Genomic DNA, 19,883 nt, shown 5'->3' on the forward strand with positions numbered 1-19,883 from the left:
GATGGCTGAGAAGGAGTTATTCTTGTGAAGAGCCTGTTGAAGAATATTCTAGGCATGGTTCCTGAATTGGGAAAGAGCGTGGCCTGTTGTAGGAATTATCAAAAGGCAGGAGTTAAAGAGGCAAACATGAGCCACAGATGTTTTCATTCTAGTCTAAGGGTACTGGGAAACATTGAAGGATATTAAGCTAAGGAGTAACATTTATCTGATTTGCATTTTTAAAAGATCATGCTACCTCTCATGTTACTATCTTTGTTCATCTTTGGTGATCATATACATATAGTCCCAATATTCATGGAGCCTATAATCTAATGGGGAGAATAGATAATAAACAAATGAGAAACTTATTTTAAAAAGCATTGTAAAGGAATTAAACAGTATGATATGCCACTGATTGGTGGGAGGGATAGTGGGTAGCAGAGGAGGGCTACTTTGGAGAGGATGATTAAGGAACATTCTTTTATTTATTTATTTTTTAATAAATTTATTTATTTATTTTGCGGTACGCGGGCCTCTCACTGTTGTGGCCTCTCCCGTTGCGGAACACAGGCTCCGGATGCGCAGGCCCAGCGGCCATGGCTCACGGGCCCAGCCGCTCCGCAGCATGTGGGATCTTCCCAGACCGGGGCACGAACCCGTGTCCCCTGCATCGGCAGGCGGACTCTCAACCACTGCGCCACCAGGGAAGCCCAAATTTATTTATTTTCGACTCCGTTGGGTCTTGATTACTGTGCGTGGGCTTTCTCTAGTTTCGGTGAGCGGGGGCTACTCTTCGTTGTGGTGCACAGGCTCCTCATTGCGGTGGCTCCTCTTGTTGCGGAGCATGGGCTCTAGGCACGCGGGCTTCAGTAGTTGTGGCACTCAGGCTCCGTAGTTGTGGCTCACGGGCTCTGGAGCGCAGGCTCAGTAGTTGTGGTGCACAGGCTTAGTTGCTCCGCGGGATGCAGGATCTTCCCAGACCAGGGCTTGAACCTGTGTCCTGGCATTGGCAGGCGGATTCTTTTTTTTTGGTGGTACGCGGGCCTCTCACTGCTGTGGCCTCTCCCGTTGCGGAGCACAGGCTCCGGACGCTTAGGCACAGCGGCCATGGCTCACGGGCCCAGCCGCTCCACAGCACGCGGGATCCTCCCGGACCAGGGCTCGAACCCGCGTCCCCTGCATCGGCAGGCAGACTCTCAACCACTGCGCCACCAGGGAAGCCCAGCAGGCGGATTCTTAACCACTGCGCCACCAGGGAAGCCCAAGGAACATTCTTTTAAAAAGTGATTTTTTGAGTGAGTAAGACCTAAAAGGAGGAGAAGGGGCCAAATCAAAGCAAAGCCATAGCACTTGCAAAGGCCATTAGGCAATTAGTGGACATTTGATTGGGGAGGGATGGTGGTGCGGGTTGTGTAGCATATATTCTTTTTTCCTACTGAATAATGCCCTGACTTCCTTTTGGGAAACTGTATCTCCCCTACTATGTGCAGTTTTAGTTTAGACATTCCTATTCAGGGTCCTTTTATAAAACATAAAACGTCAGGCATATGACCCCAGCTAGATCAGTTAGATTCCCTGTTCCATGATTTTGAGTTGTGAATCTAGAAAGGATAAACATTAAAAACCAAAAACGTGGTTGGAATGAATTCATCCTAGTGATAATGACCTCCTTTGGCAGTGCTCATTGATGTGGTTGGGTTTTCCTGCCTAGTTGTTTGGAATTGCCCTGTCTCCTTGCCTGGTTCTCCAGCTTCTTGTCTACCGTGTGAGCTACTTGATTTTCTTCTGAGTTGCCTTTTTGGCCTAGGTTAACCTGAGCTGGAAATTGTTGTTTGTTAGCAATGAATCCTAATGCAGAAAGGAAAGGACTTGCTGTCTTTAAGGACCAAGAATGAAGCCAGTGTGAGAGAGAGGAGGTAGAGATATAAGATGAAGGCAGAGAGAGGACACTTGCCTGATTAAGAGGGTGGCGCAGGCTAAGGTAAGGAGTTTGGTGAAGACATTACTGGTGGTAGGCAAGAACTAAATCCTGCAAGGCTTTCTAGACCATGATAAGGAATTTTATTTTAAATGCTTTTGGGAAGGGATTGAAGAGTAGGAGAGGAAGTAAACCATAGTGGTTAAGAGGTAGACTTTGGAGCCAGAATTCCTAGTTTCCAATCCCAGTGCTGTTATTTACTGTACAAACTTGGGCAAATTACTTAATATATTGTGGCACAGTTTTTTCAGCTGTAAAGTGGGGCCTGCTTCATACTGTCGTGAGTATTGGGTAACTTAGCACGTGTAAAGTGCTTCAAATAGTGCCTGGCACATAGTAAGTGCTCTATAGATGTTACTTGTTGTTATTATTGTTGTGTACTGAAGTAGGGCAGTGACATGATCCAGTATGTTTCTAAAGGATCATTTTAGCTGATCCAGTTTGTTTTTAAAAGATCATAATGGCTAACGTTATAGGATAATAAAATTGGAGGCCAGGGTCCCATTTAGGGACCTGTAACAGTATTCTAAGCACTTTACATATTTTACAGATTTTTGTCTGAGTTTCCCAGGCCATTCATTCATAGTATACATGTGATATAATTGATCCTCCAATTGTTAGCAAGGAGAAAAAGAGGGCAAGGTGGATGACAGATAGTCAGCTGCTATTGACACTTCAGGTAGATGGTAAATTTCCAATTAACTGTTGCCATTTGTAACATTAGTGAGCTTAGGAGGAAGGCATGGGAGGCAAGGAATTAATATTACTAAAGAAATAGAGGGGATTTTTGTGGGGAACTCAACACCGACTGTGGGCAAGGTCTTACTCCAGGTTCAAAAGTAAGGTGAACCTTCAGTGTAGAAAGTAGATGCCAATTTATTTTGTATATGTCAAGTGTGTGTGCGCCAAGCATTTCAAGTAAGCCTTGAAACCCTTAAGTGATTGTGGAGAGGAAGAGAAGGAACAGGTGATGGAGTGGCATAAAGAGCAGAAAAACCAACTGGTTTTCCGGTTTCAGACATTCCTACTTAGTTCAGATATAGCTCTGGAGTAATTCAGACAAGAATTCAACCCGCTTGAATATCTTCAGTAATCTTTACTTAATGTTTCAAAGTAGAAACTCTTGTATTATTAGACAATTCTGTGAGTTAAAATCTGCTTCCATGAAGCTTTCAGACAGGGCAGTGTACTTCCTTTTCTTTTTGCATAATGACAGTCATTTACCTATTCAGAATTGGCTAGCATGTTTCTCTAGGCTAATTTCAGACCCTTCATTATTCTTGTCGTATTCCTCTAGATGTTTCCTTCAATAAACGTGATTTGGGAATTGAGGACACTGCAAGATGTGGTCTGACCAGTTTGAAGTACAATGGAAATATTTAGTTCCTGCTACCTGAACATTGTACTTCTAATAATGGAGTCCTAGAATCCTGTCATTAGCTTTTTGTAATCTTAACACATTAGTTGGCTTATTAAGCTCAGATCTCTAGATGTTTCTCTTATGAACTGCTACCAGGTCAAGTTTCTCTTTTATGTACTCTGTTGGTTTTTATTGGGATGGTGTAAGGGTGGGGAAATGGAGACTGAATAATAGCATTAGATGAGTTGTTGGTGAAATGTATTTATCAATACAAAAGGTATTGATTAATAGACTGGTGTGTATTTAGAGAGAGAGATCTTGATTGATGTGATGCTGGTTTTTTTCTTAGCTTAGTTTCAACATTTGTTAACTACCTAGAGAAAGAAATAATGTGCGTGGTCCTCAATTTTGTATATTATACAAATATTCAAAAATACTTAGGCAGCAAGATATTAGCATTGTTTAACTACTTTTAGTTGCCAGAGAGAAAAAATAGTAATTAGAGAGTAGAGAAATCAGACAACACTTTGACTGGGTGATGACAGTTACCATCACTAATGAGGAATAGTTGGACATTGTATGCCTCCAGATGTGTGGTACACATATCCCCTATGTAGTACCCTGGTCAAAAATGCATAGCCTCAATCTAGATAAAGGAGGTTAAAGAAATGTTACAAGTAAAGAAAAAAGGAAAAAGAAAAGAAAAGAAATGTTACAAGTATATGCTATTCCTGATCCTAGGCTGGATCCTATAAAGGATATTATTAGGCCATCTGATAATTCAGAATATGGATGGTAGATGGTATATTAGGTAAATATTATATTAATATAAATTTATGAAGCTGATAACTGCAGTGTCCTTATTCTTCGAAAATACACTTTGAAGTATTTGGGGATAAAGGACCATTATTTAAAATATTTTTTATATGTACACGCAGAATCTTTATATATATGTAGATTGAAAACAAGTGAATGGGGCAAAATGTCAACAATAGATGAATCTGAGTAAAGATGGGTGTTCTTTGTCATAGTTTTATTTTTATAGCTTTATACATTTGAAATGATCTCCAGATGAAATGTTTTTAAAAATAGGCTGGCAGGGACTTCCCTGGTGGCGCAGTGGTTAAGAATTCGCCTGCCAATGCAGGGGACAGGGGTTCGAGCCCTGGTCCGGGAAGATCCCACATGCCGTGGAGCAACTAAGCCCATGCACCACAACTACTGAGCCTGCGCTCTAGAGCCCACGAGCCACAACTACTGAAGCCCGTTGGCCTAGAGCCCGTGCTCCACAACAAGAGAAGCCACCACAATGAGAAGCCTGTGCACTGCAACGAAGAGTAGTCCCCTCTCTCTGCAATTAGAGAAAGCCCACAAGAAGCAATGAAGACCCAACACAGCCAAAAATAAAATAAATAAATAAATAAATGGGATGGTCAGAGGAGGTCTGAAAAGATGACATTTGAGTGAAGAGATGAGGCATCAAGGCCTGTGGGTGTCTGGGGCAAGATATTAGGCAGAAGGAACAACAAATACAAAGTGTCCTTTTTATGATTTTTTTTTTTTAACTGAGCAGCTTGAAAGGTGGAGTTGCCATTAACTGATGTAGCAAAGACCAGAGTGTATGTAGCAGGGGGAGGTCAGTTCAGTTTTGGACAACTTACCTTCAAGGTGCTAATCAGACATTAAAGTGGTGATATCCATTGTGCTTCTGGTTATGAAAGTTGACTAGGTGAGGGCCAGGCTAGAGATATCAGTCTGTGGCTGAATCAAGGGATTGAGTGTAGGTAAAAAAGGGGGGAAAAAAGAAAAGAAAAAGGGAAGGGTCCAGTGACTGAGCCCTGAGATACTGTCACTGTTAAGAGGTGGGGGCATGAATGGAAGAACAGGTAAAACAAGACTGAGAAAGAGCCACAGGTAAAATACAAGAAAGTTGAAGAGAGTGTCCTGAAAGCTAAGAGAAGAAAGTGTTTCAAGAAGGTATTTCGTTATATGTCAGTTATACCTCAGTTAAAAAAAAATATTTCAAATACTGTTGATAGTTCAGGTAAAGGAAAGACTGAGAAGTGACCTTTGGGTTTAACAATGTGAAAGTCATTGGTGACCTTGACAAAGTAGCTTTTGGTGGATATTGAGACCACAGTCATGACTGGAGTTGGTTCAAGAAAGAGTGAGGGGCCTCCCTGGTGGCGCAGTGGTTGAGAGTCCGCCTGCCGATGCAGGGGATACGGGTTCGTGCCCCGGTCTGGGAGGATCCCATATGCCGCGGAGCGGCTGGGCCCGTGAGCCATGGCTGCTGAGCCTGCGCATCCGGAGCCTGTGCTCCGCAACGGGAGAGGCCACAACAGTGAGAGGCCCGCATACCACAAAAAAAAAAAAAAAAAAAAAAAAAAAAAAAAAAAAAAAAGAAAGAGTGAGAAGGGGAAATTTTGATATAGCAAGTTTTAGACACTCTTCCTAGGTTGGGAAGGAAGAGATGGGGCTTTAGCTGGAGTAGAAAGAATAGCGTCAAGAGAGGGTTTGCTACTGTTATTTTAAAAAGGGAAGAAATAATAACAGTTGATGGGAAAGATCATCTAGACCAGGAAAAACTCCATGTAGGAGATAAAATACAATTGCTATAGTAATTTCCTATGACAATTACATTATTTTAACATAATTTTATAAACAAATGTATGGAAATAAATATTTTCATATAAAAAGATGTGGGAGAGATGGTATTGTTTTAGTAATGGAAAAAATTGCTGCTTTTTCTCTTGATTTTATTTTTCTATCACATATTTTCTCAAATTTTCTCAAATATCTTCTTAATTTTTTTAAACTTTATTGAGATATAACTGACATACAGCACTGTATATAAGTTTATGGCGTACAGCATTTGAAAGAGAATATCCTTTAGATTTGAACATTTAAGCTGAAAGAAATGCTTTGTCATATTACTTTTCCTGTCTTTATTTTGGCACTTGGGGGAAAAAAAGTAACTATTTAAGTTCTAGCTTTCTTTTTAAGTTTAACTTGTTGCATGGTAATTCTTATTGGCTCATAATAAATTAAATTATAGAATTTAGCACCACTCTTATGGTTTATAGTCATTTTTCTTCCTGTTTTTTGGGAAAGAGAGAAGTTTGCTTATCAAAATTTGTGCTGATGATGATCAAAATTACCTGAGTGCAAATGTAGCAAAGGTGCCTCCTAGTGGCTGTCCGGTGGAATTGCATATGAGTCTTACAATTCATTTATTCATTGAACAGATATTTGAGTGCAGTATGTGCCAAGCACAATGTCTTTGCCCTCATGGAAGCTTACAGTTTAGAGAGGGGAGAGGCATTCATCAAATGATCACAAAAAGAACTGAAACATTACAACTCTTAACTATTTGTATATCTGTTAATGGGAACTTAAAATGGGAGTATTTTACCTAACTGGAGGGGCCAGAGAAGTGATGTTTGCGCTGAGGTCTTAAGAATTACTAAAGGTTAATAGAGGAAGAAAATGTGTTCTAGGCATAGGAACTGCATTTGTGAACAGCTCTGTGATAGGAGGAGGCATGGTGAATATAAGGGACTCTGATGATGGGTAGGTGGAACAAAGATATGGGAACAAGAGGCATAGATAAAGTCAGAAAATACTGTATTTTTATAGGCTGTGGTTAAGAGTTATGCAAGAGTAAACTATTGCAGAGTTGGGGTGGGAAACATAACTAGGTAGGGGTGTGTGTGTGTTTTAATTATGGCAAAATAATATGACAAAATTTACCATCTTAACCATTTTAAGTATACAGTTCAGTGGTATTAAGTACATTTACATTGTTGTGCAACCATCACCACCGTCAATCTTAAATTTGTGTTTTAAAGAGATGATTTTGGTTGCAGTTTTGAGAATGGATTAGGTGAGGCAGAAGTTGCTGGGAAGCTCTCCACGGGAAGCCACTCACAGAGCTGGAGGGGGTGGGGCGGGGAAAATGTTGAAATTCCCTAGGGATCAGGACCACTAGGTGTCCTGCACATCGCTGGCTGCAGTATATGCCCCAGTAGCAAGCAGAGAACATACCGAAACCAGAAGAAAGGGCTCTTTCTCATCTGGTATCACTCCAGAGCCCCTACTGAAAACAAAAGGCCATTGAGCAGGCAACCAACCTCTGCTACAATGTTCAAGGCCCCTCCCTTTAATATATAGAGGAATGACATTCCTGTGATCCTATAATGGTGTACAAACACTAGGCCAATAATAAGATACTTAGGTCAATTCTGATTCTTACTCATTTGATCTCAGGTAAAGCCATGTAGATTACTGGAACTGGCTCTATCTTCTGTTCCTAAATCTAGCTATGAATACAGATCATATGGTGAGTTTGTTAAAAATTCAAATTCTAGGGACTTTTACCGGCAAATATAAAGCAACTTGAGCATCAAAACGATAACAGGACTAAGTTATAGCATAATGAGGAAAAAAAGAATCCCTAAGCCCATACTGATACAAAAAGATTATAAAGAGGTAGAGAGAGCAATGGAAAGTTCTTCCTTAGAAAAGACAACTAATAAATGTAGTTAGTGTTCTGATTCTATCATCAGTTTACAGCCGTCACAGTAACACTTGATTCGTGCACGAATCATTAATGAATGCTAAAATGTGGCATATTTGGGTGAGGAATAGGATGTTTCACACAATCTCAAACTATCACCGTACAGATTACTTAGGGCATCTTTACAGTGCTGGTAGGCAGCACTTTAACTGAATGATCAGGCTTGGCATTGCCAATAATAGGACAGACTGACATTTTGTGCCTCCTAATGTGACATACTAAGAAGGCTATGACTTCAGCAATGTAGTATTCTGGCCAAAAAAAAGTTTAACCTGAACACAAACCCTTATATCTAGCCTGCGGACATGAGGAAGCAGTCAGACAAATCCAAATTGAGGGTCACTCTGCAAAACAACTGGCCTGGACTCTTTTGACAATTGTCTGTCAGTGTCATGAATGACAAAAACAAATCACAAAACCTAGAGAATTGTTCTGGGTTAAAAACAACTAAAAAATAGGACAACTAAATGTAATGAATGATCCTTGAGTGGATCCTGTATATTAAAAAAGCATTATTTTGGGAATTCCCTGGTGATCCAGGGGTTAGGACTTGGCACTTTCACTGAAGGGGCCTGGGTTCGATCCCTGTTGGGGGAATTAAGATCCTGAAAGCCACATGGTGTGGCCAAAAAAAAAAGGCATTATTGGGATAACTGGGGAAATTTGAACATAGATTTTATATTACACAATACTGGATCAACATGAAATTTTCTGACTGTGGCTACATAGGAGAATATCCTTATGCTCAGGAGATTAAATAGGAGATACACCATGTTATTGGGTTGGGAGATATAATATTGTTAAGATGGCATTTCTCTCTGAAGTGATCTATAGGTTCAATGCAATCGCATTCAAAACCCAGAGTTTTCCCGGTCCAGTGGGTAAGACTCCACGTTCCCAAAGAGGGGGCTGAGGTTTGATCCCTGGTCTGGGAACTAGATGCTGCATGCATGCTGCAACTAAGCATTTGCATGCCGCAACTAAGAGTCCACATGCTGCAACTAAGAAGTCCGCATGCCACAACTGAAGATCCCTCATGTTGCAACTAAGACCCAGTGCAGCCTAAATAAATAAGGTAATAATATTATTATTATTTTTAAAAATATATGTATTTTTATTTTTGGCTGCGTCAGGTCTTAGTCATGGGATTTTTGTTACAGCATGTGGGATCTTTTGTTGCGGTGCACAGGCTCCTTGTTGTGGCGCACGGGCTTCTCTCTAGTTGTGGCTCACGTGCTCAGTAGTTGCGGTGCATGGGCTTAGTTGCCCCACAGCATGTGGGATGTTAGTCCCCTGACCAGGGATCAAACCCGTGTCCCCTGCATTGGAAGGCGATTCTTAACACTGGAACACCAGGGAAGTTCCAGTAAATACTATGAACAAAACCAAAACAAAACAAAAAAAAATAGAGTTTGGGAATTCCCTGGTGGTCCAGGGGTTAGGACTCCATGCTTCCACTGCAGGGGGCACAGGTTCAGTCCCTGGTCAGGGAATTAAGATCCCCATGCCACGTGGCCCAGCCAAAAACTAAAAATAAACAAACAAATAAACTAATTACTTAAAAAAACAGTTTCAGAAATTTAAGTTAGGAGAAATGCGTCTTTCTTCTGGAAATGTATTGAGGTTTAGTGAGAAAGAAAAAAGAGATTGGCAACATATTGGGGGCTAGTGATTTGGGAGTTGCGAGCTTGAGAGGACAATTTTGTGGAAGGAGTATACATATATACTGGGTATATATCCATAGACATTTCTAGAAGGATACATAAGGACAATAGTTGTTCCCTAAGTGGAGAATCAGAAAGGACATGAATGGGAAAGGAGATTTTTGTATCTTTTGGTTTTCGTGCCATGTGAAATAAACAAGTAACTTATTTTAAAATATTTTCAAATTTATAACGATATTAATGTTAGTTTATATATGAGAAATTGTGACCCTTTGAGGTCATATAGTTTGCATTAGATTGAAAATTGGAATTTCTTTTTTTAACCTAGATTTTAAGTTTAGACATATTAGGGATTCTGCCTTATATAAATTTATGTTTTTACTTGGAGTGACAATATTAATTTCAAATATTGGGGGGGGAAATTGCTTTTGAAAGCTTTTAGCATCACATATGAACCCTGTAATTGCTATCTTAAAATTTATCTTAACTGTTTCCATCCATGTTCATTTTTATAGTTTCATCAACCAGGGAGTTTTGTTTTACTGGTATAAAGAAATAAATGTGCCTTTGTGAGGTGACCTGGATTATAATTAGCTTTTAGTGGTCATATGTGGTCTCTTTTGTTACTCTGAAGGATGAAGTGCCCCTTTCAAGAGGCTGGTTTAGCAGTGGATTTTGCTATTTCAGAGTGGAGTAATTGATTTGAATTATTCTTTCCTTGGACTCTGAGCATATTTGAATTGGCCAGTATTTCTGATGAGAGGTATGGTGACGTTTAAATAAGTAAAGGAGAGGACAAAGAGCTTCCTCTTGTTTAGCAAAAGTCAGACCTGCTTAACAGCGGCAAAAACAATTTATCCTCTTGTCTGAAAACCTTTTGCTCTTAATCAGGTCTTTCTCCAAAGTGTTTCACAACAAACAAAAGAGGCAGAAATTAATGTTTTCTCCTTCTTGTCTCCTCCTTCCTGTTTTTGGGAGCAAAAGAATTTATATTGTCCTACTTATTTATCTTATGTATCACAAAAGAGTAGATGGTTTCTATAAATTTTTTTTTTCTATTTCAGTTTTATTGATCTTTTAGATGGCCTGAGTCGACTAAAGCTTCTTTTACGTTGAACATTTTGAGGTGTACATCTGATGCACCTAAAAAGCAGAAGTGTTAGGCATTGTTTTATGTGGAGCTAATCAAGAAGGAAGATAATCATTTAAGAATCTTCTTTTACTGGCTCACTGAAAGGGTGAACTATTGATCTCCAAAGGCTAGTCATTGATCTCCAAAGGCTACGTAGGTTAAAAGCATAAAAATGCCCATTTTTATCTCTGGAATTTTCTTCCAAGTGACTGGCACCCATCCTTTCAGTTTTTTTTTTTTTTTTTTTTGCGGTATGCGGGCCTCTCACTGTTGTGGCCTCTCCCGTTGCGGAGCACAGGCTCCGGATGCGCAGGCTCCGGACGCGCAGGCTCAGCGGCCGTGGCTCACGGGCCTAGCCACTCCGCGGCATGTGGGATCTTCCCGGACCGGGGCACGAACCCGTGTCCCCTGCACCGGCAGGCAGACTCTCAACCACTGCGCCACCAGGGAAGCCCCATCCTTTCAGTTTTGATGTAGGTATTTTCTTGACCTAGGGCGTTAACAGGAGGTTTTCAGTTAGCCACTAGGACTCTTATTTGTAGAGCAAGGTCTCCACATTTTATCTTTTTTTACCGTTATCTTAGTTAACCTTGGCCCTTCGCTCTTCCCCATACATTTTTTTTCTACTTCTAAATATATTTTTAAAAATTTTTATTGGAGTATAGTCGATTTACAATGTTGTGTTAGTTTCTGCTGTACAGCGAAGTGAATCAGTTATACATATATCCACTCTTTTTTAGATTCTTTTCTCACGTAGGTCATTAGAGTATTGAGTAGAGTTCCCTGTGCTATAGAGTAGGTCCTTCCTATACGTTTTAGAATCAGCTTGTCAAATTCTACAAAAGTCCTTTTGGGATTTTGGATGGAATTACATATTATAGGTTATTTTTGGAAGAATTAACATCTTCATAATGTTAACTCTTCCTATCTTTGATTATAGTTTATTTCCCCATTTATTTAGATAGTCTTTGGAATCTAATTGTATAATCTTGTCCGTAAAAGATTTGCGCACCTTTTGTTAAATTTCGCAGTACCTGATACTTGGTTCACTGTTATAAGTGGAATTGTTTAAAATTTTACATTTTCTATTTCTTGCTATTATATAGAGATACAGCTGACTTTTATATATTGGGTTTGTATTTAACAACCTTGCTAAGTGTTCCTGTTCTGATAATTTATCTAATTTCTTTTTGGTTTCCCATGTAGAAATAAAATTATCTTCAAGTAATGATAGTTTTATTTTCTCCTTTCCAATTCACATATGTCATTTATTTTTATTATCTTACTGTATTGAGAAGGATCCCTCGTATAGAATTAGAAGAGAAGTGGTGACAGAAGGCATACTTTTATCAGGTTCATAAGGGAGTTACCTTTTCAAATTTCTAGTTTGCTAAGAAGTCTTTTTTTTAAAATCATAAATGGATTTTGAATGTTATCAAATGCTTTTCTGCATCTGTTGAGATGAACACGTAGATTTTCTTCTTTAATCTGTTGATGTGATACTACTAGCTTGCAAATAATACTTCTTGCTTTTTCTGCCTCCTGCTCCCCAGGTGATTTGTGGAGCTATGATTTCTTCAGTGGTGAGTTTGTGGTGTCACCTGAACCAGACACAAGTGTCCACACTCTTGATCCCCAGAAGCACAAGTATATTATCTTGGGGAGTGATGGTCTTTGGAATATGATTCCAGCTCAAGATGCCATCTCAATGTGCCAGGACCAAGAGGAGAAAAAATACTTGATGGTGAGAAGTAACTCAATTCGGTATTTTTTTTAAAGGATTTTATTAGTTTCTGCTTTATAACAAAGTGAATCAGTTATACATATACATCTGTTCCCATATCCCTTCCCTCTTGCGTCTCCCTCCCTCCCATCCTCCCTCAATTCGGTATTATTATCTACATATTGTTCTGGTACTTTTGTCAGGGGTCTTGAATATGAACTAAGGATGTTCACCTTGAGTAGATTTTTGCATTTGCCCTGGCTGTAGAAGAAAGTAAAATACAGATTTCTGCAGCTTATTAGGGGAACAAGACAGGAAATAGATGAATGAAACTAGATAACAAAACATACAACCACTGACTTCATTATGAGCAGCCCTTGACTTCCTGGCCTATGGAACCCTCACCGCTCCTTCTTTTTATAAATTGAGATATAATTCACATTCCATAAAATTTACCTTTTTAAAGTATTCAGGTCAGTGGTTCTTAGGATATTCTCAGTTATGTAACTCTCACCACTAATTCCAGAACATTTCATCACTGCCCCCAACAAGCCCCATAACCATTAGCAGTCATTCACTATCACCCTGTTCCCTGGCAACCACTAATTTTTTTTGTCTCTGTGTATTTGCCTGTTTTGCATACTTCATATAAATGAGACCATACAATAATGTGGCCTTTTGTGTCTGACTTCTTTCACTTAAGCATAATGTTTTCAAGGTTCATTCATGTTGCTTGTATCAGTACTTTATTCCTTTTTATGGCTGAATAATTTTCCATTGATGGATATATAACATTTTATTTATCCATCCATTCATCAGTCAATGGGTACTTTAGTTGTTTCCACTTTTTGGCTATTTTGAATGACGCTGCTGTTAACATTCATGTACAAGTTTTTGTGTGGACATGTTTTCAGATCTCTCAGGTATTTACCTAGGAGTGGAATTCCTGGGTCATGTGGTAACTCTATGTCACCTATATTGTTTTAGTCAATTGCAAACTTAGAAACAACCATCAATGAGAAAATTCTTTTCTTTCCTTCCTGGCTTGCTTAAAAATTGATCTTCATTCTGAGCAACGACAAAGTAAGGAGATTTGGGAAAGTGCAGTGTTATTGAAGGCAAGGAAAGAGAGTGTTTTGGAGTAGTAGCCAGCAATGTCAAGTTCTACAGAGAAGCAGAGGCAGATGGATGAAAACAGGGTATTGGGTTTTACATTTAGTACCTTTTATTACTAGTGACCTTCAAGGATGAAGAGTTTCGGTTGAAGTGATGAGGGCATTAGCTAGCAGATTGGAGTGATGATGAAACAGTACTTTGTGAGCCTAGGAAATAGATGTAGTGAGTGTTCAGGAAGACAAGGGAATGTGCCATTGTTAGCTTGAAAAGATAGTGAGGGTCTTGAAAGCAGTTTTTTAGTCTTACAAGAAAGATTGACAGAACAAGAGAAATAAGGGATGTTGATGGGATGAAGGTCCAGAGCTCATTGAAGTAACTGGAATCAGTGGCTCCTTGGAAAAGATGCTCTTCTTCTAAGATGGGAGGAATGGTAAAGCTATACTTTGGGGTGATAAGGAGGCAACATGAAAGAACTTGTATTAAATTGCCTCCATTCATTCCCTCAACTAACATGTTAGGTACTAGGTACAAAGGAAGCAAAGGTAAATAGAATATGGTCCTTGCTTAGCATTTACCATATTATTACAAAATGGAGATATAGATAGCTATCAGTACCATTTGATTGTGAGTTGTTTAAAGATAAGAGTCATGTATCTATTCAATTTTACAAACTTGGGGCTAGCATGATGCATTTGGTCAGTGATGTCAGATGTAAAAGAAAGATTAAATAAAATAAAGACTATTTTGTCTATTGGATTTTTTTGTTTGTTTGTTTGCTACGCCAGCTTGCGGGATCTTAGCTCCCCTACCAGGGATCGAACCTGGGCCCTCGGCAGTGAAAGGGTGGAGTCCTAACTACTGGACTGCCAGAGAATTCCCATGTCTATTGGATTTAGAATTCTTTAATGATGAGAGAGGAAGAGAGAAACATTTCAGTGGCATGATGAGGCCAAAAGCCAGTTTTATTGGGTTGGGAGAACCTAAGTGTCATAAACACCTAAGTGTTTTTAGAATGAGTATTGAAGGAAGCATTCATCTAACAATATTTAGAACAAGTGTTGAGAACTGAGAGGGAGAAGATAGGAAACTTGTGAGGACTGCATAAGGAGGTTTCATGGATGAGAGTCGTATTTGAGCAGGTCTTAAAGGTGAAGTTGAGGGCTTCCCTGGTGGCTCAGTGGTTGAGAGTCCGCCTGCCGATGCAGGGGACACGGGTTCGTGTCCCGGTTCGGGAAGATCCCACATGCCGCGGAGCGGCTAGGCCCGTGAGCCATGGCCGCTGAGCCTGCGCGTCCGGAGCCTGTGCTCTGCAATGGGAGAGGCCACAACAGTGAGAGGCCCGCGTACCACAAAAAAAAAAAAAAAAGGGTGGAGTTGAACTTACCAGGTAAAGAGATGAAGGGAGGAGAGTGAAGCTTTCCAGGCAAAGGAATAGAATGTGTAAAGTCAGAGAGAAGAGACAAGTACAGCACATTCAGATTTCTCAAGTAACTTGATGTGATTCGAAGACAGGAGGCAAAAAGGTTTTGAATGGTCTGTTATGAAGTTAAGTCATAACAGACTTAGGTAGTGGAGAGTATTGAAAAGCTGCATTTTAGATACGCATTTTAGAAAGCATACTCATGGCAGGGTGGAATAGAGGGCAGATGATAATGGATGTGAGAGTTCTATTTATTAGGAGGTGTAGGAAAAACATCTTGCCCCTTACTAAATTAAACTGATGCAAAGTTGGCAATGAAAGAGAGTGGGTGTCAGCAGTGAGCGATTAGTGAGGAACCCCTGAGAGAAGGTGAATTTTGATGAAGGGAATCATATTTATAAGGTCTGTCCCTGCCTCTCTTCATATGTGGATTCCTATTGACAGGATCTGATTTGATTTTAGTTTAATTAATTAATTAATTAATTAATGGCTCCCTTGGGTCTTTGTTGCTGTGCGTGGGCTTTCTCTAGTTGCAGTGAGTGGGGGCTACTCTTCATTGTGGTGCATGGGCTTCTCATTGCGGTGGCTTCTCTTGTTGCAGAGCACGGGCTCTAGGCATGAGGGTTTCAGTAGTTGTGGCATGTGGGCTCAGTAGTTGTGTCTCGTGGGCTCTAGAGCTCAGGCTCAGTAGTTGTGGCACATGGGCTTAGTTGCTCCACGGCATGTGGGATCTTCCCGTACCAGGGCTCAAACCCGTGTCCCCTGCATTGACAGGCGGATTCTTAACCACTGCACCACCAGGGAAGTCCTGATTTTAATTTAATTAATTAATTTATTCATTTATTTATTCATTTATTTTTTTTTTTTTTTTTTTTTTTTTTTTGCGGTACGCGGGCCTCTCACTGCTGCGGCCTCTCCCAGCGCGGAGCACAGGCTCAGCGGCCATGGCTCACGGGCCCAGCCGCTCCGCGGCATGTGGGATCCTCCCGGACCGGGGCACGAACCCGTATCCCCCGCATCGGCAGGCGGACTCCCAACCACCGCGCCACCAGGGAAGCCCTATTCATTTATTTATGGCTGTGTTGGGTCTTCATTTCTGTGCAAGGGCTTTCTCCAGTTGCGGCAAGCTGGGGCCACTCTTCATCGCAGTGCGTGGGCCCCTCACTATCACGGCCTCTCTTGTTGCGGAGCGCAGGCTCCAGACGCGCAGGCTCAGTAGTTGTGGCTCACGGGCCTAGTTGCTCCGCGGCATGTGGGATCTTCCCAGACCAGGGCTCGAACCTGTGTCCCCTGCATTGGCAGGCAGATTCTCAACCACTGCACCACCAGGGAAGCCCCCTGATTTTAATTTTTTTTTTTAAATATTTATTGGCTGCACCCGGTCTTAGTTGTGGCACTCAGGATCTTTAGTTGTGGCTTGTGGGATCTAGTTCCCTGACCAGGGATAGAACCCCGGCCCCCTGCATTGGGAGTGCAGAGTCTTAACCACTGGACCACCAGGGCAGTCCCTGACTTGATTTTTGTTAATGGATCTATTAGGCTTCCTCTTTGGAAGCTGCTGTTATGTTCCAAATGAAAATTTTTGCAAGCTTGAGCTAAAGCAGCAATGGATTAAAAAAAAGAAAAGAAAAAAAAAAATGCACATACAAGCAAAAAAGAAATATGGGACTCCCCTGGTGGTGCAGCGGTTAAGAGTCCGTCTGTCAATGTAGGGGACACGGGTTAGAGCCCTGGTCCCGGAAGATTCCCACATGCCATGGAGCAGCTAAGCCCGTGTACCACAACTACTGAGCCTGAGCTCTAGAGCCTGTGAGCCACAATTACTGAGCCCATGTGCCACAACTACTGAAGCCCACGCATCTATAACCAGTGCTCCACAACAAAAGAAGCCACCGCAACAAAGAGTAGCCCCCGCTCGCTGCAACTAGAGAAAGCCCGCACGCAGCAATGAAGACCCAACACAGCCATAAATAAATAAGTAAGTAAGTAAGTGTAGACTTACTTACTTATAAGTAAGTAAGTAAGTAAGAAGTGTAGACGTTAAAAAAAATACATAAGTGGTAGAACTGACAGAACTTGGGTTTTAAGGAGGGAGAATATTATGACACCCAAATTTCTTAGTGGTGGCTGGAAGCTGTTATCAAGAAGAAACACATTATTTTGGGGGGAGGGAGGGATAATTCATATAGGCATGTTGAATAGGACGTGCCTTTGGTTCATCTAGATAGATATTTTCAGTAGGCAGTTACTGAAAGGCAATGCCTGGAAATGCTAGTTTCAGTGTTAATGGGAGTTAAAGCTGTGACAGTTTATGACATCACCTAGTGAGACAGTAGGGTGGAAGAAAAGGACACAGTATTAAGGGGGGCCCAAATCAACAGAATCCGTGGGCTGAGGGAAAATGCAAGTAAGGTAGTAGAAATGGCTTATGTAGATTTCTTTTTTATGGAGCTTTGCTGGGAGGGAAACAGGCACACTGAAAAAGGGAAAGGTAAAGGAGTCCTTCAGTGAGTTCTCAGTGAGCTAGAATTTTGAGAGTGGTGCAACACGTACACTGGGGAATGTAATAGATTCATGAATTACAGATTAATGCTGCCTTTCATCAATTGTGAAGTGCATATTTTTTCATATTAGAAAGGGGGGAACAAAGCAATGTTTAAAAACATCTTTACAAAGTGGTACTTTTCTTGCGAATGCAAGGATGGCTTAATATTAAGATTTTAAGGGAGCTGAGAAGAGTTTTTTGCAGTTTGCCATCATTAATGTGTTGGAATACTGTAATATGACCAAGATCAGACAATCCCAAATAAAAATGATTCCCTGTTTCCCAAGGAAAGAATGAAAAAAGCCCAGTTCTTTATCCAGTTTCAATATATAAACTTGAGGCATATAGCTGACAGTTAAATGACATATACGTTATATATTTTTTAATAAAGTGCTTATAGTACGGTAGTACATTATATATTATTACATAGTATATATTATAGTACATTAGTATTTTGTACTTATAATACATTAATACATGCATTTTTAAAATTAGGGTATAGTTGCTTTACAATGTTGTGTTAGTTTTTGCTGTACAATGAAGTGAGTCAGCTATATGTATACATATATCCCCTCCCTCTTGGACCTCCCTCCCACCCTCCAATCCTGTCCATCTAGGTCACTACAGAGCACCGAGCTGAGCTCCCTGTGACATTAATATATTTTATTACATTACATAAATTAACATACTAATTAAATTTTTTTTCCCCTTATAGTTCATGACACATTTCTTTTTCAAACATTTCCACTCATTTTCATTATTCAGTTATTTCTAGAGGTATTTTTTAAGATAAGTAGTTCTTTTCTGGAGCACATCATTTTCTTTTCTGTTCTTTGAAATTTAGCAGTTATTAAATCCATGTATGATGCTGTAAGTTTTATTCCAAGCCACATTTATTTGTATAACACAAGTTCATTTAATTTTGTTTTGTTTTGTTTTTTACTCTTTCTGTTTGTATGTATTTGATCTCTACTATAACCACTTATTGTATTGCTTTTTCTTCATAGGAGTGACATTAGCCATTTATATATCTATAAATGGCTATGTGTGATGTATCTATGTATGTATATATATGTCAATATATATACATACACCTATGTATGTATATATATATGTCAATATGTATACATATATTTAATGACCACTTTTATTTCCTTGTCTCTGAATTTTGTTCATATCCTTTGACAGTTTTTATGTTGGGATTCTCTTTGATTTGCAGAAGCTCTTATTTTAGGAGGAAATTGGCCCTTTGCAATGAGTTTTTTTGCCATGTGTGATTATTTCATTTGTGAATTGTTTATCTATTATAACTTGATGTTTACTTCCCCTTTTTAGATAACTTCTGTATAACTTTTCCTAAGTAAGTTTACAATGAAGACCAAGTTTCTTGCTACCAAAAAGATAAAAATACAGGTGAAATTTAACCACAGGATAAGACCTTGTCTTATTATTTTTTTTAAATTTAGAGCAATACTGTTTTAGCATAGTTACGGGGTTTGTGGATAAAGTTTGAAATTTTAATTATTTATGTAGGCCACGTTGAACACGTGATTTTTCATTTGATACCGGTGTAGTGGCAACAAGGTCTGAGTGGTTATCTTCCTTCTTATTCTTTTAAATACAGGGTGAGCATGGACAGTCTTGTGCCAAAATGCTTGTGAATCGAGCTCTAGGCCGCTGGAGGCAGCGTATGCTTCGAGCGGATAATACTAGTGCCATAGTAATCTGCATCTCTCCAGGAGTGGGCACTCAGGGAGATTTCACCAATGAAGACGAGCTCTATCTGAACCTGACTGATAGCCCTTCCTATAATAGTCAAGAAACCTGCGTGATGACTCCTTCTCCATGTTCTACACCACCAGTCAAGGTACATAGTTCTCTAGAATTTAAGTTGTAATAGAATTTCTCTGTTAGTATTACCTGAAAACAGTTTTCAGATTCTTTATATAATAGAATTTCGGATTTGAGCTGCCGTCAAGAAAGTGATAGATCTTTATCATGTAACTTATTGTCAGTAGGCCATCATCTACACATGGGTACTCTACTGAGTGCCAGCTGTATGTAGGGCACCTAATAGAGAAGCGATGAGATATGGCCCCTGGAGAATATTAACAATATTAATATTTGGAACTGATTGATTCCCTTCTGATAGTATGAAAGTTTGTAAGCATTTTTTGTGATGCACTTCCATATGTGGTATTTCATTTGAACCTCATAACCCTGAAAGCTAAATAGTACAGATGTTATTCCATTTTATAGATAATATGACTGAGATATTGAGCAGTTTGAATAAGATCATACAGAATCAAGACTGAACTGGACCTTAGGATATCAGACTTTAGAACTGGTTGTCTATTAACATGGATAAGAAACATCATTCCTATTTC

General features: G+C 39.9%; 1 protein-coding gene across 1 annotated transcript in view; it reads left to right on the plus strand.

Annotated features, from left to right (window-relative positions):
• PPM1D (protein phosphatase, Mg2+/Mn2+ dependent 1D) overlaps nucleotides 1-19,883 on the plus strand; it is a gene marked incomplete at both ends in the record, with an annotated part of 48,490 nt that overhangs the window by 23,865 nt on the left and 4,742 nt on the right. Inside the window, 2 exons of the mRNA XM_079724787.1 lie at nucleotides 12,246-12,436; nucleotides 19,121-19,363. Coding sequence (XP_079580913.1) covers nucleotides 12,246-12,436; nucleotides 19,121-19,363 — 434 coding nt within the window. The remainder of the gene's footprint in view (nucleotides 1-12,245; nucleotides 12,437-19,120; nucleotides 19,364-19,883) is intronic.

The sequence above is a fragment of the Hyperoodon ampullatus genome (genome assembly GCF_949752795.1).
Source record: "Hyperoodon ampullatus genome assembly, chromosome: 19".
In the NCBI taxonomy this organism is placed as follows: Eukaryota; Metazoa; Chordata; class Mammalia; order Artiodactyla; family Ziphiidae; genus Hyperoodon; species Hyperoodon ampullatus.